The 13,120-nt window shown below is 44.9% G+C and overlaps 1 protein-coding gene across 1 annotated transcript in view; it reads right to left on the bottom strand.

The window, feature by feature from the left end:
• The window catches only part of LOC115142319 (collagen alpha-1(VII) chain-like), an 89,273-nt gene that overhangs the window by 19,949 nt on the left and 56,204 nt on the right, over positions 1-13,120 (bottom strand). The window contains 24 exon segments of the mRNA XM_065001808.1: positions 89-133; positions 225-260; positions 393-602; positions 846-971; positions 1,213-1,248; positions 1,363-1,410; positions 1,528-1,563; positions 1,687-1,722; positions 1,857-1,922; positions 2,024-2,128; positions 2,653-2,688; positions 2,869-2,904; positions 3,445-3,489; positions 3,629-3,700; positions 7,808-7,843; positions 7,967-8,047; positions 8,493-8,528; positions 8,704-8,739; positions 9,932-10,012; positions 10,135-10,176; positions 11,151-11,186; positions 11,278-11,322; positions 11,635-11,706; positions 12,976-13,020. Of these exon segments, the coding sequence (XP_064857880.1) occupies positions 89-133; positions 225-260; positions 393-602; positions 846-971; positions 1,213-1,248; positions 1,363-1,410; positions 1,528-1,563; positions 1,687-1,722; positions 1,857-1,922; positions 2,024-2,128; positions 2,653-2,688; positions 2,869-2,904; positions 3,445-3,489; positions 3,629-3,700; positions 7,808-7,843; positions 7,967-8,047; positions 8,493-8,528; positions 8,704-8,739; positions 9,932-10,012; positions 10,135-10,176; positions 11,151-11,186; positions 11,278-11,322; positions 11,635-11,706; positions 12,976-13,020 (1,443 nt within the window).

Raw genomic sequence — 13,120 nt, 5'->3', positions numbered from 1 at the left:
AAATAACCTGCACTCAGTAACCTCTGGGTGAACTATGATATGTTTACTGTAATGACGACTTATTAGAAAAGTAGTCTGTATGGGTCACCTTTGGTCCAGGAGGGCCCACTGAGCCACCTAGCCCGTTTTTCCCCTGGAGATGAGAACAGTCATGTTCTGGTCAACATCCATACAGTATATACAGTACATTAAATGATGATTATTGTGGTGATGAATATACTCACAGCCTCTCCTTTGTCACCCTTCTCTCCTCTCTCCCCCTGGAAGTCAAAGTGGTATCACATGACACATCTCTAATCCACATGATCTTCCTCTCTTTTTTATTTTTTATTTCCTCCTTTCATATTCCTCTCCCTCTCTCTCTCCTTAAACCACTCCTTCCTCCTCCTCACCTTATCTCCAGTTCGTCCAGCCTCTCCCAGTTCTCCGGCTCTCCCTGGTACTCCAGGTATTCCAGGTTTTCCTGGCTCTCCAGCCTGTCCCGTGGGTCCTACTGGGCCCTTCTCTCCAATGGCCCTCCCTGTGGGTCCTGTGGCCCCTACAGGCCCCCGTTCCCCCTGCTCTCCCTTCACACCCCTCTCCCCAGACAGCCCGCGGGCACCCTGACATGGAAATGAGTAAAGACATTACTTACACATACTGTTCTAGAAATCATTGTTTTCAAAATCCATGCAGTTATACAGAGAATCACTTTTAGAGTAAGCAGAGAGTTATGTATTACATAATCGGTCAAATAAACACACTAACACCATGTTTTAGTTCACTCTAATACAACATTTGCGTGGGGTCTTGATATAGTCTCTTTGTTCCCCACACTGCCCCCAAATTGGAGACCGCTCACTCACATCTATCCCTGCTGGTCCTCTCTGCCCGGCCTCTCCCTTGTCTCCTCTCTGGCCCTTCTCAGCCTTCTCCAGCACACTCTTGCCTGGCACATTCCTGTTATCCACAAGCACCTTCAGGTCCTGCATCTACAGACAGGACAGTACAGGGACAGAAAGGTCGTATTCATCAGGCACCAAACTAAAGGAAGCAAACTGAAACAGGAGGGGCCTACTTGGACTTTGTTTCAAGTTGAAGTAAAGGTTTCAACACTTTGATACAGTGTGTCCTAATGAATAGAACCCAGGCTTGGTAAAAGGGAAGGAGACTCAAATACAGCACAGCTATGCCTTAATGCCACATCGTTGCAAACATTTAATATCCACTTACCTCAATGCCAAGGTTAGAGAGGGCCTTCTGCACATCCTGATGGGAGAGAGGCACAAACAGTGTCAAGGAGGAGTGAATACAGTACATGGTCATGCCTTTATCAGTCACATGCTGGGGTTATTCTCCTTTCTTGAATGCGTATTTTCTTACCACTGCTGTTCCAGGCCTGCCCGGTTGCCCGTCCTCTCCTGGGTCACCCTGTCAATAACATCTCACATCAGTAATACTAAAGATGCACTAACACATACACCCATACACACACTCAGGAAACAGCATGTGTGCACATTCATATGTCAGACACACACACACACTTACCCTTTCACCTTTACTGCCCACTGCTCCTCTCTCCCCCTGAAATACAAGAGTGAAAGGGTCAGAGATCAGACTGAAGGACAGATGGATGGATAGAGCTAGAGCAGACTGACTGACCATAGAAATAAATAATCGTAAATGATCTCTATGGAAATGCCTTACTCTAGCTCCTGCGGTCCCTGGGATTCCAGGCACACCCTGAGAGACAGAGAGAGATGGGCATCAGAAACAGAGTGCATTAGAAATGTACTTAAGACAAGCACACAGTACTGCTACATCAGGCTATGCTATACTGCTATACTGCACGGCTCATATCCAACATAGTAACTTACTGGGCTTCCTGAAGGCCCCTGAGGGCCAGGGATAGATGGTGCTGGAGCTCCCTTCGCATAGACCACCTGAGAGAGAAGAGAGGGGCGAGAGAGATAACTGTATAATCAGAGCACCAAGTGACACACACACACATTCTAGGAAGCAGAGGCATATGACTGTTCTGTACCTGTCCTGGAGGTCCGATGGTGCCAGGGACCCCTTGGGGCCCAGATAGACCAGTTGGCCCTGCAGGCCCGCCAAGGCCCCGGTCCCCCTTCAGCCCATCACGGCCCTGAAACACACACACACTTGACAACTTCAGACCAGCACGGACACTCTATTCTATTCCTAAGGGGTCTGGCCTGAACTAGAAAGGAGGCAGATGTCCTAGATAATTTCTATGAATTTGGACATGAAACCAAAGCCTTGACATTCTATGCCCGTGCGGATCCCCTCTCAGAAGCGTCTGGCCCTCAAAGGCAGAGCTTGATCATTACCCACCGTTGCATTTATACAGCTGCTGCTTAGAGCGCTATTGATTCCACCGTGAAGGTAGGGTGTGATAGAAATATCAATGTCACAGGAGAGTACGCTTAATAAAAACACACTAGGAGGAGGATTGATGGCGAGAAAGAAACGGAACAGGGATAATCGAGAGATGCTCAGGAGCCGAGGAGAGCAGGATCGATAAAGACGGAGGCAAAGAGGGAGCGAGAGGAAGAGAGAGACAGCAGGGGAGGAAAGAAAGGACATTGTACAAACATAGAAAGAGAACGAGAGGGGAGAGATAAAGATACAGGGTAACAAGTTACTAACGTCTCTTCCAGAAACCCCAGCCTCTCCTTTGTCACCCTGTGAGGTAGAGAAACATAATTTTCATTACACAACTAAAGACAACAGTGACACTGCAAAGACACTCACATTAACTCCAAATTATCATAAACAGCACAGCAATGGGAGGAAACCGTGATGTTTACAAGACAGTGGACCACAGAATAAAGTTATGTGAATGTTGCCTTAACCAACACGGACCTTTCTGCCATCTTCCCCTGGTACGCCATCCTCACCCTGCGAAAAACAACACAATAACAAACTTACAACACTGAAATGTGCATTTATAAAAGCTCACTGTGTTGTTGTATCAAGCAAAGCCTCTCAGTTAGATAGATAATGTATTGCAGAGGCTTTGGTTGATCATCCTATTTCCTCCTCACTTAACATTACAACAGATGGGTAACTCCCCAAATGGCTCCCTAACCCTACATAATGCATTCATTTTGACCAGAGCCCTATAGGCATGGTCAAAAGTAGTGCACTATATAGGGAATAGGGTGCCATTTGGAATGAACACACAGTCAGCACAGCCACTCAGGTAGAATAAAAGCATCAGAGTCACATTTGATCAGTGCACTTTAACCTGAGGATGTGACAAACATGTTTAATGGTAATTACACAGACAGAGACACAAAGGACTAACTGGTGACTATAAAACTCATAATGAATAGCACTGAATCGCATGCAATTGTTTTAATTCAGTTTGTTATTAATCAGAGGTTTGATGTAGTGTGGTAATGCCCTGCAGGATGTCAGGTCGGACTGATCCCTTACCATTTTCCCAGCAGCCCCTGGTTTTCCATCTTCTCCTGCTTTGCCCTGAAACACAACAATTAGGCTTATGAGACATCAATGAGACTTTGGAAAGTGGAGCTTTGTGTGTGTGTGTGTGTGTGTGTGGGTGCATCGTGCATGTATGCGTTTTTGTTTGTGTGGTTGACAGTGTTGGCAAACTCACAGGTGTGCCTGTATTTCCAGCGGGCCCAATAGGGCCTGGGAGGCCCTGTACACCTCTTAGTCCTGGCAGCCCCTGGTGAGACAGACAGACAGAGTGGAGGGGTGAGGGCTGAAACCACACAGCAACACAGTGCCCTCTAGTGTTCAAACACAGTAAGTGACGGCTAGAATAAAAAATATATATTTTGGACAAACCGACATCACGACAAGAGAGACAACACAACATAAAGAGAGACCTAAGACAACAACACATGACAAAAACACAGTAGCAACACAACATAGCAGCAGAAAATGTTAGCAGTTCAAAACATGGTACAAACATTATTGAGCACAGACAATAGCACAAAGGGAAAGAAGTCTGAGACAACAATACAACACGTGAAGCAGCCACAACTGTCAGTAAGTGTCCATGATTGAGTCTTTGAATGAAGAGATGGAGATAAATAAGCATCAACCAGTGGGTCTTGCGACGGGTATACAGAGATGACCAGTTAACAGAGGAGTATAGAGTGCAATGATGTGACCTATATGGAGCATTGGTGGCAAATCTGATGTCCGAATGGTAAAGAACATCTAGCCGCTCAAGAGCACCCTTACCTGCTGATCTATAAATTATGTCTCCGTAATCTAGCATGGGTAGGATGGTCATCTGAATCAGGGTTAGTTTGGCAGCTGGGGTGAAAGACGAGCAATTATGATAGAGGAAACCAAGTCTAGAATTAACGTTAGCCTGCAGCTTTGATATGTGCTGAGACAAAGAGTGTACCGACTAGCCATACTCCCAAGTACTTGTATGAAGTGACTACATCAAGCTCTAAACCTTCAGAGGTAGTAATCACACTGGTGGGGAGGGGCATTCTTCTTACCAAACCACATGACCTTTGTTTTAGAGGTGTTCAGAAAAAGGTTAAGGGCAGAGAAAGCTTGTTGGGCACTAACAAAGCTTTGTTGTAGAGCATTTAAGAACAAAATCTGTGAAGGGGCCAGCTGAGTATAAGAATGCATATAAATGGATGAGAGAGCTTCCTACTGCCTGAGCTATGTTGTTGATGTAAATTGAGAAGAGCGTATAGCCTAGGATCGAGTCTTAGGGTACTCCCTTGGTGACACTCCTTAGCCGGCCCACAAGAATGGAATGGTCTACCGTATCAAAGGCTTTGGCCAAGTCAATAAAAACATGAATTAGAATCAAGGACAATGGTGACATCATTTAGGACCTTTAAGGTTGCAGTGAACCAGATGTTTTTTTAGGGGTTCTTTAACACCACAGACTCAGTGACTGCCTGCAGGGAGAAACTTTGTAGTGGGACAGGGGAAAAAGAGTGAGGAGCATTAGGGATAGTTCCGTATTAGAAGGGGTGGGAGATGAGGAAATGTTAGACGGGCAATGAGGCATGGCTGAGTCAAATAGGAATCCAGACATAATGAAGTGGTGATTAAAGAGCTCAGCCATGTGCTTCTTGTCAGTAACAACCACATCATCAACATTAAGGGACATGGGCAGATGTGAGGAGGAGGGTTTATTCTCCAGGTCTTTAACTGTTTTCCAGAACGTCTTGGGGTTAGGCCCACAGAGAGAGAACTGCTCCTTAAAGTAACTAACTTTGGCCTTCTGGATAGCCTGAGTGCATTTATTTCTCATTTGCCTGAACAAGAGCTAGTCTGCCAAATGAAATTCTTGAGGTGGAGATACTCTGCCAGATCACGGTCGAACCTGAGCCTGAACCTGTTTTTAATTATAATTTTCTTTATGGGGCATGTTTATTAACAATACCACTGAAAATACCAAAAAAGAAAGACCAAGCCTCTTCGACAGAGGTGATTCTATACCAATATACAGAGGTCATGAAGGGTTGCTCTTTAAAGTTTTTTTTAGCAAGCGTCAATGACAAGTCAGGACAGGTTGTTTCATTGAGCAGCCATTACGAACACAGGCTGTAAAACAGTGATCACTAAGGTCAATACAGAAAACACCAGACTGATACCTATCAGGATTATTTGTGAGGATAACACCAAGGAGAATAGCTATTTCTAGGTGTTTGGAGTCATACCTTGTGGGATTGGTAATAATCCGAGAAAGATTTAGGGAGTCCCATTGCTTTAGGACTTGGCCAGGTGCTTTAAGCATATCCCAGTTTAGGTCACCTAGCAGGACACATTCAGACTTAGTGTAAGGGGCCAGGAGAGATCTTAGGGCAGGTAGGGTACAGGCCAGTGCTGATGGTTAATGCTTAAAAACAGCAAATAAAATTGATTGTAGACAGACTTGGTGGAGACAACCGAGCACTGAAGGTGATCCTTGGTAAAGATTGCCACTCCACCCAAAAAAAGGTTATAACCAGAAAAGTTAACATCAGTGTTGAAAACACTCTTTCTTAACCACGTTTCAGTAATGACCAACACATCTGGATTGGAGCTGTGAACCCACACTTTGAATTTATCCATTTTAGGTAATAAGCTTGAAGTGTCAACTTGCAGAAAACCCAGACTTTTACGAGAGCAGAAATCAGTGAAACAGATATCAGAGAACAAGTCTGAATTGGGGCTAGCAACAGTAGATGGGCTAGGGTGTATATGCACATTTCCAGATATCATCAGCAGTAATACAATCAGGGCATGGCAGAGGACTGGGAGAACTCTGCAGTGTTGATTGTTTATGACATTTGGATGTGCATCAGATGGCAACAAGATAATATTGTACAGCAATTTCATCAGATAACATGAATACAAAGCCGGCGAGAGGTAGTTAGAATAAGATGGGAGGCCAAGAGTCTGTGTAACCAATAGAGTCAGAGTCCAGAGCTTGGGAACAAACATAGTCTGTCACACCATTGGATAAATAAGCAAGTTCATATTCAATGAAGCACTGTTGATTGTAGCCTATAGAATGTTGTCTCACTCCTTTTCAATGGCTGTTCGAAGTTGCTGGCGGGAACTGGAACATGCTGTCGTACACGTCGATCCAGAGCATCCCAAACATGTGCAGCCATGGAAGAACTGGGATATTTTCAGTTTCCAGGAATTGTGTACAGATCCTTGCGCCATGGGGGTGTTCATTATCATGCTGAAACATGAGGTGATGGCGGCGGATGAAGGCCGGTTGGATGAAACATGAGGTGATGGCGGTTGTGAGGCCGGTTGGATGTACTGCCAAATTCTCTAAAATGATGTTGGAGGCGGCTTATGGTAGAGAAATTAACATCAACTTATCTGGCAACAGCTCTGGTGGACATTCCAGAAGTCAGCATGCCAATTGCATGCTTCTTCAAATCTTGAGACATCAGTAGCATTGTGTTGTGTGACAAAACTGCACATTTTAGGGTGGCCTTTTATTTTCTCCAGCACAAGGTGCACCTGTGCAATGATCATGCTGTTTAATCAGCTTCTTGATATGCCACACCAGTCAGGTAGATGGATTACTTTGGCAATGGATAAATGCTCACTAACAGGGATGTAAACAAATTTGTGCACAACATTTAAGAGAAATACGGTTTTTGTGCGTATGGAACATTTCTGGGTTATTTTATTTCAGCTCATGAAACATGGGACCAACACTTTACATGTTGCGTTTATATTTTTGTTCCACGTATATTGACATTTTAGTAATTTGGCAGATGCGATACTATCCTGAAGCTGAAAGCAAGAGGCAAAGTAAGAGGGTCGCCCAAACTCTGTCCGCGCAGATTAAGCAGATTTGTTCTGCTTAACGCTATAAGCAGGTGAGGTGTTTTTGTCTGGAGGGCAATGTGAAAGTGACGAATTTGTTTAAGATGAAAGTGAATTGCTATTTTGATAGCTGAGGCTTATTTGATTTCATAATGCTTTGGTTGTTACGAGTGTATTGATAAGTTTTCTACAAAAGATCATCAGAATGTTCCCACCTGATCTCGCCTCCTCCCACCTGCCTTTCACCTTTGCAGACATGTATTTCCATTGTTAAAGCGGCCAGTGGACCATCAATATAATAGATAATCTTTGCATGAAGTCCGTTCTCATTTCTTAATGGGACCTCTCCAAGGTTCAGATAAGACAAATGGCAACAGCTCCACTCACTGACTTTAACAGACTAATGAATGTACCAGAGAGCCACACAAGCCAGCAGAAGCGCAGCCCTCTGGGACTGGGGATGTGCACCCCGAGTCTAGGGGTTGATTCTGGCCTGGAGAACAGTGGTACTCACATCTCTTCCTGGATCCCCTAGTTTCCCTGGGTCTCCCTGTAACACCAAGGGAAAAGAATTGAGAGACAACTAAAGACAGTAATGTTTATGTCATGTTCACAGTACCCTGAGAATCTACAGCTGTTGTAATGTCTGTATGACAGAGACAGAGGTACTGACCCTCAGGCCGGCCGCTCCTGGTGCCCCTGGTTTGCCATCCAGACCGTTGCGTCCATCCAGCCCAGACGCACCTCTCTCTCCCTACAGAGAGGAGCACACATGATGCATAGAGTATGATCAGATTAAGGGCTGCACAGTGGTTGTATTGGACCTGGGAACATTTTGCACAAGAGGATAAAACTCTACTACTACTGTGGAAAGGCAATTCAGTGCTTCAGCGTCATTACTCAGAGTTAGTTCAATGTTTGAAAATTACTACAGTGAGGTATTTTTTAGGATGCAGAGCATGTGTGTATACAGTAGTAGGTTGCATGTCTCAGGCTATGGTGATGTTGTGAGCAGGCCCCACTGAGCTTCATCCCACTGGGAATCTGCAGACTGGTAAACAGGATCCGGTGGAATGAAGGACAGCGCAACCTGCCAATCACCAGCCAGTTTGGAGAACCATATCCTATCAGGATTTGTCAATTAGAAAATCTGCCTGTGTGAGAATGTGAGAAGTCACTGTAGCATGTGTTGTTCAGACCTTCTCTCCTGGGCCTCCTCTCTCTCCTGTGTCACCCTGGAGAAAAATTTTAAAAAAGAGCCATGAGTGAAATAGAGAGAGGGGAGGAGAGAGGCATAGAGTGATTAGACAGACAGACAAACATAAGAGATAAACATACAGGCAGACAGAAAGACAGACACACTTGACAGAAAAACAGACAGACACACATGACAGACAGACAGTGACTTACTCTCGACCCTGGAGGTCCACGCTGTCCCTCGAGACCCTACACAGACAAACAACAGAGCAGGTGAGACAGAGAGAAGACATAGGGTAAGAATTACACAGACTACAGCACACAGACAGCCATCACAGGTCAGTATACTCAGTAACCGCCGAAGCTTAGGTTTCTCAAGAAACTAGATTTGGAAGGATAGCCCCGTAAGACTCTGCTTAAAGTTTAGAGGTAGTTTAGAGGCAGTGACCCATCAAGGGTACTTATCCATTGAAAACGTGTCATCCTACAAATACCTAGGTATATGGTTGGATGACAAGGTTTCTTTAAACCCAATTAGAAATTGGGTTTTTATTTTCGTAATAAGGCTTGCTTCCCCCTTATAGCTAGAAAGGAGCCAAGTGGCGCAGCAGTCTAAGGCACCGTATCTCAGCGCTAGAGGCATCACTACAGACCCTGGTTTGATTCAAGGCTGTACCACAACCGGCCGTGGTTGGGAGTCCCATAGGGCGGCATAAAACTGGCCCAGCGTCGTCCGGGTTTGGCCGGGGTAGGCCGTCATTGTAAATAAGAATTTGTTCTTATCTGACTTACCTAGTTAAATAAAAGGTCAAAATAAATAAAAAAGCTCGTTCAGGCCACTTTTCTCTCTGTAATTTATTATGGTGACTTGTTGTATATGCATGCAGCCTCAGTCTTACAGAGACTGGACTCTGTTTATCATGCATTCTTGCCCTTTATTACAAATGCCAAGTCACTCACCCACCATTGCACCTTTTACCAAATGGTGGGTTGGACCTCACTTTATATGGCACTAAGCTACATTTGTATGTGTTCATCTACAGAATGTGTTAATCTACAAAGCCCTTTTGAGTAAACTTCCTCTTCACCTCTGTAGTCTGGTCACCATACCCGGTCTGCTAGGTGGTTGCTACTTAAAGTCCTCAGACATTTACAGTAAAAGGCAAGACTGCCTTCTCGTCTTGTGCATGGAATAGTCTACAATCTATGCTTCATCTAGATATGTTAGCGCCACTAAATTAATTTAAAATGTTGATGAGAGACTGTTACAGAGGAGTTTTTTTAGGCTGGATCATGTTGTTGTGTGTTTTAATTCTGTAATGTATTGATTGTTGCTGCCTTCTTGGCCAGGTCTCCCTTGAAAAAGAGACTCTGGGTCTCAATGGGCTTTTCCTGGTTAAATAAAGGTTAGATAAGAGACAGAGACAGCAGTCTTACTCACCCGGAGCCCCGCAGCCCCTGAGGACCCTGCCTCGCCCTTCTGACCTTTGCCCCCATGCTCTCCCGGGTCACCAGCATCTCCCTAGACACAGGAAGTGACGTCAGACACTGGGAGGTTAGGTGTACTGAGAGAGAGAACTGTGCTGTATACATACAAAGATGTGTTCGTACAATGTTAGAAGTAAGTAAGGGACATCTACATACCTTTTCTCCTCTTTCTCCTTTAAGCTTTTGCTCTGTATCGCCCTGTAGAAGTTAGAGACAGAGAGATTACATTTACATTTAAGTCATTTAGCAGACGCTCTTATCCAGAGCGACTTACAAATTGGTGCATTCACCTTATGACATCCAGTGGAACAGTAGTACATCTAAATCTTTTAAGGGGGGGTGAGAGGGATTACTTTATCCTATCCTAGGTATTCCTTAAAGAGGTGGGGTTTCAGGTGTCTCCGGAAGGTGGTGATTGACTCCGCTGTCCTGGCGTCGTGAGGGAGGGAGTTTGTTCCACCATTGGGGGGCCAGAGCAGCGAACAGTTTTGACTGGGCTGAGCGGGAACTGTACTTCCTCAGTGGTAGGGAGGCGAGCAGGCCAGAGGTGGATGAACGCAGTGCCCTTGTTTGGGTGTAGGGCCTGATCAGAGCCTGGAGGTACTGAGGTGCCGTTCCCCTCACAGCTCCGTAGGCAAGCACCATGGTCTTGTAGCGGATGCGAGCTTCAACTGGAAGCCAGTGGAGAGAGCGGAGGAGCGGGGTGACGTGAGAGAACTTGGGAAGGTTGAACACCAGACGGGCTGCGGCGTTCTGGATGAGTTGTAGGGGTTTAATGGCACAGGCAGGGAGCCCAGCCAACAGCGAGTTGCAGTAATCCAGACGGGAGATGACAAGTGCCTGGATTAGGACCTGCGCCGCTTCCTGTGTGAGGCAGGGTCGTACTCTGCGGATGTTGTAGAGCATGAACCTACAGGAACGGGCCACCGCCTTGATGTTAGTTGAGAACGACAGGGTGTTGTCCAGGATCACGCCAAGGTTCTTAGCGCTCTGGGAGGAGGACACATGTAGGTAGCTATGTGGTTCTGATTGCTCATTCAGTTAGTACGGTGCTTGTAATACTATTTCTTTGGTATGATTCTCACAAGGGCCATATTTGTTGACTGAAAGTCACATTTAGCCTCTGCTAAATGAACATATTGTTAAAGAGTTATAATCTTATCAGGACTCACCACCTTCCCTGGAGGTCCTGGGCGGCCTTGAGCTCCCTATTGTGTCATAAACAACATACAGTTTTGTTACTTTGAGCAGATTGGAACTATTCTATCAGATTAGATAACAAACAGCATAACCTCTGACCTCAACTCCTTTCTCTCCTCTTGGTCCGATAGGTCCTGGGCTGCCCTGTGGATGACACACCATACACATCACACCACACACACACACAAACTGTCACTACAGACAGACACCAACTGCTACTGTATTACTCACAGTAACCAACACAAATACTGACACATATAGAGTATCAGATGAATCTGGCAGAAGAGTGTCACATTAATTATTGACTGATTCATGGGTGTACAGAAGTGTCACGTCACAAACATGTGTCTCACATGTCTTCCATGCTCTCAATAACTATTACACAGAAGACACAGACAGTATATCAGCTCAGTCTGTCAGAGGAGTGTCACATTGTCACATAAACATGTGTCTCACATTACGTCCATGCTCTCCAGGGTCTCCCAGGTCTCCCTTCTCTCCTGCTCGTCCAGACTGACCCGCAAGGCCCTGAGGACGGGGGATAAAACCCACACAGATTATGCTTAGTTACCATGGTAGTCCTAAAAACATCTTAGAAATGAAAGGAAAAGCTGCACACTGATGGCTCAGATGCAAAACTGCATTTAATCAACGACAGCTAAGCGGTCTTCATCAGGGTTTCATCTGTCCTGACAACATCCACTTCATATCATGTTGGTCATGGTTCATCAAATCAAATTGTAGTGGTCACATACACATGTTTAGCAGATGTTATTGCGAGTGTGGCGAAATGCTTGTGCTTCTTTTTCCGACAGTGCAGCAATATCTAACAATTTCACAACAAATACCTAATACACACAAATCTAAGTAAAGAAATAATAATTTATAAATATATGGATAAGCAATTTCACTGATTGATCACTAATGTAGGTCATGATCAATCACCATATACAGTACAGCAAGACGATTCTGAAAAGAGGGCCACAGATGTCTCAAGTTTTAAGAGAGCGTGCAATTGGCATGCTGACTGCAGGAATGTCCACCAGAGCTGTTGCCAGAGAATTGAATGTTAATTTCTCTACCATAAGCCAACTCCAACGTCATTTTAGAGAACTTGGCAGTATGTCCAAATGGCCTCAACCGGAGACCACGTGTATGTCATTGTGTGGGCGAGCAGTTTGCTGATGTCGACATTGTGAACAGAGTGCCCCATGGTGGTGGCGAGGTTATGGTATGGGCAGGCATAAACTACGGACAATGAACACAATTGCATTTCATCAATGGCAATTTGAATGCATAGAGATACCATGACGAGATCCTTTTAATGGTATCTATGACCAAAAAATCAGTCCTGTGAAATCCATAGATTAGGGCCAAATGTATTTATTTAAATTGACTGATTTCCTTATATGAACTGTAACTCAGTAAAATCTTTGAAACTGTTGCATGTTGCATTTATATATTTTTTGAAAATTATGCATGGTACAAAAAATGATATGTCCTTGAACCAAATCTTTTAAAATCACACACAGAAAAAGATATAAGGATAATTTAGTTGCCAATGGCAGCCTGCAGTACACAGGTCGGCCTTCAACAATGAGAGGCGGCAGCACTGAGCTAGCCTGCAACATCCATTCCAGGAGTAGCTCAAACGGTGCATGTTATGTCTCCTTGAGACGCCATCTTAACCGACTTCATTTGGCTTCAATATGCTATTGGAATGAATGGTGTCATGTGATCAATGGCTTTGTCCATTCATTTACACCATGTATGTGACAGAGACATGTGACTACTCACCCTTAGTCCTCTCTCCCCTGCCTTCCCTGGGAGTCCAGACTCCCCCTGGTGGAGAGAGCGAGAACAGACGGAAAATTAGAGAGACCGATGGAGGAGAGGAAAATGGGAAGGAGGAAGTGAGGAGACATAGAAACAGATACATGCT

This window comes from Oncorhynchus nerka, linkage group LG15 (genome assembly GCF_034236695.1).
Source record: "Oncorhynchus nerka isolate Pitt River linkage group LG15, Oner_Uvic_2.0, whole genome shotgun sequence".
Taxonomy (NCBI): domain Eukaryota; kingdom Metazoa; phylum Chordata; class Actinopteri; order Salmoniformes; family Salmonidae; genus Oncorhynchus; species Oncorhynchus nerka.
Note: the sequence above shows the minus strand (reverse complement) of the source record. Positions and strands in the feature narration are given on the sequence as shown.